Raw genomic sequence first — 8808 nt, 5'->3', positions numbered from 1 at the left:
CAGTGGCCTAACTAATGTCCTGTACAGCCACAACATGACCTCCCAACTCCTGTACTCAATACTCTGGCCAATAATCTATCCTATCTACCTGCGACTCCACTTTCAAGGAGCAATGACTGCACTCCAAGGTCTCTTTGTTCAGCAACACTCCCTAGGACCCTACCATTAAGTGTATAAGTCCTGCTAAGATTTGCTTTCCCAAAATGCAGCACCTCGCATTTATCTGAATTAAACTCCATCTGCCACTTCTCAGCCCATTGGCCCATCTGAGGTAACTCTCTTTGCTATCAACTACTCCTCCAATTTTGGTGTCATCTGCAAACTTACTAACTGTACTTCTTATGCTCTCATCCAAATCATTTATGTAAATGACAAAAAGTAGAGGGCCCAGCACCGATCCTTGTGGCACTCCACTGGTCACAGGCCTCCCGTCTGAAAAACAACCCTCCACCACCACCCTCTGTCTTCTACCTTTGAGCCATTCACAATCACAATTTAAGCTTCCGTACAAAATCTAAAATAAAATGCTCAAAGCTTACATTTACTTGATCCGGTGCGCAGGGTAAAGGAAATTAAAGTCAGCAGAAAGGAAATACTAATGATGCAATCTCAATGCTTGGCAGTGATAGCATATGAGCTGCATCTCACTACAGCACAAAAAGAATATAACATGAAGGACTCCTTCCATCCAAAAGTACCTCTGTTGGCTGTTCCTCTGAGACTGGTTGGACTAGTTGATTGTGGTGCTGGAGTACAGTCTTATAGTAATCAAGAACAGTCTGACAGGGCACTGCATGAAATAAAATCATTTCAGATAAGCATCTAGCACAACCATAGCATGCATCTCAATTAAAAGAGTCACTATTCAGCATTTAGAAAGGTAGGGTTTTCATGAAAGTTGTTTTATAGGTCTTTTTACCTCTGTAATTATAGTATGGCAACTATTAGCATCTCCTCACACACTGTGAATTCTAAAAGCATTGAACTCTTATGAAGGAACAAGCTGTTTGCATGATTGGTCTGCATAAAACTACGTATACGTATATACTGGCAAGACTCTGTTGAATTCAGTCAACAAGTGCAGTGATTTTACTGCCATTTACATTACCATTATTTAATGATCTAGAGAGGAAGAAGAAGTTAAGCCCACACTAAAAGCCATAGAAACCAATGATATCCCCTACCCTTGTTTTCTTGTATTTTTGAAGATCATCGATGTAGTGTCATTAACATCAGAGTGGATAGATTGTTAGAATGTGTGCTTGACCATTGTGTGTTCATATATCTAAGCATTAATGTCTGCAATAGTTCCTGTATCCATGTCCCTGAAATGTTTCTTCACACCTAAGGATCTTTTGTTAAAAATTATAGGAACTGCTTCTGTATTTTAAGACTTTGTAATTTTAATAATTGTGAGAACTAAAAATGGTGTCAAAAATATTGTGCAGTTATCCAAAACCAGAATTTACAGAAATATTATTAACGTAATAACATATTAACATAATTTTGAATATCAATAAACCATTATTATTCAAGATTTGTGGATCAGTATTAGAATAACTAAGTCAGACTTTACACACCTGGAATTCGATCCAAGGTTTTCCTTAATTCCTCATTTTCCTGTTGCAGTAAAACCACTTCCTGCTCCAACTCTTGGCACCTCTGACAATAGCCATCTTCTTCCTCTTCCTCGGGGAATGTGGATGATGGATGGACGTGAGATTCTGATGTTGCTGGGGATGTCCACCCTCCTAAAGTATGGGTGGGAGATGTGGAAAGCGGATCCATGTCTGTCATGTGACTGCATTCACTCATTCCAACAGTACTATGTGATGGTCGCCCCCCAGCAAGTAGGTAACTTTGAAGAGAATCAGTGAACACACGAAGCAAGGCTGAGGTTTGATGTCTCTTTTGCACATTCTGTAACTCCGTCTCTGAATTGTCCGATGCCCGTGGCTGCATTGGGGCACCTTTGACCAGCTGACACTGTCCCGTGCGCTCATCATAACACCCACTCTCTTTTTTGACTTGAGTTTGGTTGGTGTCCAGAAGTTTTCCATTGTCCTTTAGGAGTGTCAGGACTCGACTGCATTGCTGTGCAAAGGCATCAAGTATTAAGCGACTCTCTGTAGTGGAGCAGAAACACACAGTGTACTGTACAGATGAACAAAAGTTGGGTCTCATAATCAGTCAGCTCATTTTCTTCTTCACTATCACCTCAGCACCCCATCCAAACACATCATTTTTTTCAAAAACGTACCTTCCTCATAAAGGTTATAAAAGCAGCTGTTCAAAGTTAACTTTACACTGCGTGCAAAGAAAACAAGCTTCATCCAATACTGTATATTATAATATACAGGATATGAGTAGACTTATTACAATTACAATTACAATTTACAATTTTCATGACTTCAAACATACAGACCCAAGAGGCTTTTCACAGCTTCCAGCTCCTCAGTAAATTACAGCCGATCATCAATAGCACTTCACAGTTGACTGAAAAGATAGATGTCAATGTTCACAAGTTGAGATCTTTGCTGCTGTAATTCTTACCATCATCTTAGTGAAACTGGACAAAAACATAACACATGCTGCACTATTTCAAATGTCACCAGCTGTCAGAATAGATTTTGGAACACTCAGAGGACTAAGTTTCTATTACAAGCTGATACCTGTAAATATTTCAGAGCTCCATGATAAGCATATTGTGGACAGGCAAATACAGTACTGTTCTCTCGGGTACAGAAAATGTCATTTTGTTTGCTGATTACCATATTTACTGTAGTTGTGGTATTTAGAATCTCAAATATATTGCAGTCCTCCTAATTAAAAGTTCATATAGCCGTTTGGTAGTGTAGAACTAGAATATTTCTGAAAAAAATACAAAAAGACAACATTTGTCGCCAGTCAACATTCTTCTTTCAGAAAGTATAGAGTAAAAAGAAAGTCATGGCCGTTGACATCAAAGCCACATTTAACAGTGTGGCACCAAGAAGCTCTAGCAAAACTAGAGGCAATAGGATTTGGGGGAGACTTTCCACTTTTTGAAGTCAAACTTGCACAAAATGAACAGCCACAAGTTGTGGTTGTTGGAGAACAGTCATCTCATGCCAGGACTTCTCTGCAGGCATTCCTTGGAGTAGTGTTGTTGGCTCAACCACCTTCAGCTGCTTCACCAATGACTTTCCTTCCATCATAAGGTCAGAAGTGGAGATATTCATTGATGATTGCACAACTGCCATTGCTCAGATACTGGAGGAAACATAGTAACACCTGGACAGTATTAAGATTTGGTCTGATAAATGGCAAATATTATTTTCACCACACAAATGCCAGACAATGACTTTCTCCAATAGGAGAGAATCTAATCATCACTTCTTGACATTCAATGGTGTTACCATCAGTACATCTCTACTATCGATATCCTTGAGATTACCATTAACCAGAAACTCAACTGGACTCACCACATAAACACAATAGCTACAAGATCACATTACAGATTAGGAGCACTGGGGTGAATAACTCATGTCCACAAAACCTGTCCATCATCTACAAGGCACCATTAAGAGTGTGATGGAATACTACCCACTTGCCTGGATGAGTGTAGCTCCAATAACACTCAAGAAGCTTGACACTACCCAATACCAAGCAGCCCGCTTGATTGACACCATATCCATAAACCTACATGCCCTCCACCACCAATGCTCAGTAGCAGCAGTGTGTACCATCTTCAAGGTGCACCATAGAAATTCACCAAGGCTCCCTTAGACAATCAGAAAAAATATTGAGGATACTGGAAATCTGAAGCAAGTCCAGAGAATGCTGGAGAAACTCAGCAGGTCTCGCAGCATCTACGGAGACAGAAACAGAAGTAACATTTCAAGTTCATTATGCCTCTTCCTCAGAACCTGTGGTGGTAAGATAGTTAGGCAATTAGCCATAGTCCACAAGGAACGACAGCCATCTCTTTCCATTAGAGAGAGACATTTGATTTTATATAGCTTTAGGGGTCCAACTTTGCATCAAACATGTAGTAGGAAAAGAATAGCTTAATGTTTACCTCAGCCACAACAGAAATTGAACTACATACTCATCATCTTGCCAATTGAGGTAACCTGATTCTCAGGGCGTATTAGCTGTTTTAAGTAATACATTACAAAAGTAAACAGTGTGCAATGGTACTTTCACTGGCTAGCACAACTGTAGACCCAGGCTTATGGTCTAGTGACGCGGGTTCTAATCCCACTATACCAGCTGTAGAGTTTGCATTTAAGTAATTGAATCTGCAATATAAAGCCATTCTGTGTAACTATGACCAAAAGACTACTTCTGGAAACCTATCTGGATCTTTGAGATCCTTTCAGGAGGAAATCTGCCCACTTTACTTTACCAAGGCTGCAGTTAAGTAAATGCGATTGACTCTTAATTGCCTTAACCAGCCACAAACCAAAATCAAGAATAATTAAATTGTGGGCAACATGCTGTTATTACAGCAAAGCCACGTCCCATGAAATAATTGATAGAAGTAGGGCTGGATATGGGGGTGCTGCCTTTTGATTTGATTCCTTGAATACAGTACAGTAAAGAAAGTTTTCTGCCATGTCTTTGCTAAATGGCTTTGAAAATATGGAAATTAGCTCTTTAAGTTATAAATGTATGACTAAGGCACACTTTATATTGCATGAGGACACATCTGACTGAGTCCAGCTTCTGTTGGAGTGAAACTCATTCCTAACCACTGATTCCAGCCCCTGGGTTTCAATAACTCCAACTCCTAATTGAGTTGCTCCAGCCATTAGTAGCATAGCACAGCTCCTGCTGAAATGATATTAATATCTAATAGAATGAAACAATGAACTATGAATGCTGGAAATCTGAAACAAACAAGTACAGAAATTCGTGGAGAAACCCAGCAGATCTAGCAACATCTGCAAACAGAGTTAATATTCAACGTCCAATGACCCTTCTTCAGAACTTCAAAAAGTGACTAGGTAGCCTAATAGAATGACACCATTCCTGACAGAGTGAAGCCAGCTTCTGATTGAGTCAGTAACGCTGGATGCCGATACAGACGTCCTGCAGTTCTATTCACAAAATAATTTGGCAAACCCCAGTCAACTTGCACAGGAATGCATTCAGAAATTTAATGAGAAAATGGTGCCAATACACAGCATGTTCCGCCATGTTTGTAAAAAGACTTATTAATGCCTTGAATTTAAACCTTTTGTCAGAACTGGAATCTGGAAGATAAGTGAGCTCTTTAATGGTACTAGACAAGACAACAACAGGAGGTATCCTGTGTCTTATTTGCTTGTACTGTTTGATTTACTGTTACTTTGAACGATGCCAACCTTGGAGAAGCTAGCTCATCTCCTCAGGTGGCTTAAACTCAAACATAAACATTCCAAATAAAAATAAACTGCAGATGAATAGCCTTGAACAAGGGGTCATAAATATAGGATGAGATAAGGTAGGTTCAAAACTAAAATAAGGTGAAACTACTTCTCTCAGGTGGTTGTGAATCTGTGCAACTCACTGCCCCAGAGTGCAGGAGAGGCAGAAACATTCAACAGATTCAAGAAAGAAACAGATATGTTTCTGATTAAATGTGGGATAAAGGGCTATGACAAGCAGGCAGGCAAGAGGAATTGAGACCAGGATAAGATCAGCCATGATCACGTTAAATGGCGAAGTGGGCTCAAAGGGCTGAATTGCCTACTCCTGCTCCAAATTCCTGTGTTCCTATGAAGAAAAGAGGAGCTGAACATTACTTAAATGGAGAAAGATTGCAGAATGCTACAGCACAGAGGGAATTGGGAGTCCTCATGGATAAATCACAAAAAGCTAGCAAAAGAAATTCAACAGGTTATAGGGAAGGTAAATGGAACTTCAGCCTATATTTTAAAGGGAATGGACTATAAAAATGGAGAAGCCTTGCACTAGTTAGACCACACCTACTGCAAACATTTTGGTCCCCTTACCTAAGAAAAGATAGATTAGCATTGGAGGTAGTCCAAAAAAGATTCACTAAACTGATACTGAATCTGGAGGGATTCTTTTATGAGGACAGGTTGCGTGGGTCGGGTTTGTATTCATTAAAGTTTAAAAGAGTGACAGGTGTACTTATCGAAACATATAAGATTCTTAGGAGATTTGACAGAGTAGATGTGGAGAGACCACATAGGACCAGAGGATATAATGAGTTGTCTCATATTTAAGACAGAGATGAGGAAGAAATTGTTCTGTTAGAGAGTAGTGAGGATTCCTTACTGCAGAGGGCTGACTAGGCTGGCTCATTAATTACATTCAAGGCTGAAATGTATAGATTTTTAATCAGTAAGACAATCAAAGGTGACGGGGAAAGGAAGAAAGTGGAGTTGAGGATTGTCAGATCAGCCATGATCAATCACTGAACAGTGGAACAAACTCAACGGGCTGAATGCCTTACTTCTGCTCTTACATTTGATGGCCTTATGCTGAAAATTTGAACTAAGACCAGAAAGCAATAGGAATATGCAGTTTGTGAAAAGGAATAAGACAACATTACATTTTAGAAACTCTGATCATACTCATTACATCACTCAAGATTTATTTGTCTTCAAGTGCTCAAACATGGATGAAAGTGAAAGCTGCAGACGTTTCCTTCCATGCAGCTGAACTGAATACAAACATATTTCAATATACAGATGGTAAAATGTGACTGAAACCTTTCTTCACTGTGCATTATGCAAATAGACTAACTGAAGGAAAGCAGCCAAAATCCATTAGTGTGCTCTGTATTGTTATTTGCGAAAGTCATTGCAATCTTATTGCTGGTCCAAAAAGGCTGCAGTGTGACAAGTCAGCCTTATCTTTTCTCCATCGTGTCATATCATCATTTCCTGTTCTCAGTTCTAACTATATCTGAAACTTAATGGTTTCAGAGAGTGGCTGTATTATGTTAAAGATATTTGCAAAAAATTAGTTCATAATGGTATGTGACATTAGGTTCCCCCCCGCCATATAGTGATATGGTCCAACTTACACTGAGAGTATTAATAAATATCTTCGATAATGCCGGTAATATTGCCTGCTAGTTCTCCATCAATTATCCAAGAATATTTCTAGTCTTTAACATCAATTCAGCCACAAGTCCTAAGTGACAGTTTTATTTTTCTTATTTTTAGCCTTATATGATGATAATGCAAGTTTTTAATTTGTTTAAGACAGCTTTCAACATTGTGACACTTAGCCAACATTTGTAACAAAAACCATCACGTTCATAAAGAAATGCTTCGGAGAAACAAAGGAATGAATAAATTTACATAATATTTAACCATATTCCTCAGAGCATCCCAAAACATGATTTACATAAAATTAATTGAGTATTGATTAAAAAAGACTCTTAGCAAAGCTTATCATAACAATTCACAAAAAAGTACTAAAGGAAAGGGAAATCAACATTTGTACGAGATTACTGATTAGTTGGCAAATGGGACTCTGATTGTGAGAGGCATTGCCATGGAGAATTCACCTGTTAGTGATGATTGGTAATTAACTGCCAAGCTTTTTAAAATTTTAAACAAAGTAGTTTACTGTGATTGGTTCAAGGCATTGTCCTTAGAAATGAACTAGAGAATGGCTATCACTGACTTTGATGGGTTGAAACAGGTGCAGTGGGTATCCTTGTTCTTTCTGTTTGCAAAGAACAAGACTCTGTGTCTTAATATGTGTAGCATACAGTACATGCAGGTGCACTCCACTGCAGGCCTGACAGGTAATTCTAAATTGGGTAGAAATCATAAAAATGGTACAGCATAGAAAGAGATGTCACTTGTTAGGCTAGTTTTTATTGCCCATCCCTAGTTGCCCTTCTTAAACTGCTGCAGTCCATTTATTGTTTGCAGTCCTGCACTGCTGGTAGGAAGGGAGTTCTGGGATTTTGACAAAGGACACTGCATCTGTTTCAAATTAACAAAATAGGTGACAGCCATTCTTTGGTTAATTTCTCAGGGTAAAAGCTTGATCAGCATAGTTTAAAATGTAACAGAGTTTGGCAGTTAACTGTCGGTCATCATTTACTGCCGCATTCTCCATGGCAAACCTCTAACAATTACAGTTCACTTGCCAAACAATCAGCACTCTCCTTTTTTTAGAAGTGCTCAAATCTTATACCTCCAAATAACTATAAGACTAATTATTTTGAAGTACAGTGAGTTTTGCGACATAAATAAATGCGATTGTGATTTTGTACAGCAATGCAGAAAAGAAAGGCATATATATCCAAGTTATTCTATAAACAGGGTTACAGGCCCAGTAAATATACCACATAATGTGGAAGTATACAGAAAATGCATAATAAATTGCACTGTCAGTAACAACCCTACATACCGAAAAATAATTTCAATGTTGTCACATATTTAATCATTTACAGGTGTCTCCATAAACACTTTGGACATTTTTTTTTAAGCTATGGAATCTGATTGAAAGAAGACCTTTTTTTTCACCGAATACACAACGCTAAAGATAGTTTTGCATTGAGCATCTTGGCTACAGTTATTATGATTAAAACATTAGGAAAATTGAGCACTGATTGAGCACTTGGTTATGGAGAGAGATAGGTGCGTGCAACAGGGTAGGTTTTACAATTGGGGGAAGGGTAAATACGATGCGGTAAGACAGGATCTGAGGAGCATAAGTTGGGAGCATAGGCTGTCAGGGAAGGATGTCGTGGAAATGTGGAACTTTTTAGATTTAGATTAGATTAGATTACTTACAGTGTGGAAACAGGCCCTTCGGCCCAACAAGTCCACACCGACCCGCCGAAGC

The 8808-nt window shown here is 38.9% G+C and overlaps 1 protein-coding gene across 1 annotated transcript in view; it reads right to left on the bottom strand.

The window, feature by feature from the left end:
- The window catches only part of LOC122550809 (BEN domain-containing protein 4), a 44582-nt gene that overhangs the window by 17152 nt on the left and 18622 nt on the right, over nt 1-8808 (bottom strand). Inside the window, exons 2-3 of the mRNA XM_043692101.1 lie at nt 1581-2126; nt 699-790 (exon numbers count right to left, since the gene is read on the bottom strand). Coding sequence (XP_043548036.1) covers nt 699-790; nt 1581-2126 — 638 coding nt within the window. The remainder of the gene's footprint in view (nt 1-698; nt 791-1580; nt 2127-8808) is intronic.

Source organism: Chiloscyllium plagiosum, chromosome 1, assembly GCF_004010195.1.
Source record: "Chiloscyllium plagiosum isolate BGI_BamShark_2017 chromosome 1, ASM401019v2, whole genome shotgun sequence".
Lineage (NCBI taxonomy): Eukaryota > Metazoa > Chordata > Chondrichthyes > Orectolobiformes > Hemiscylliidae > Chiloscyllium > Chiloscyllium plagiosum.
This window is presented reverse-complemented; position numbering and strand designations above follow the sequence as displayed.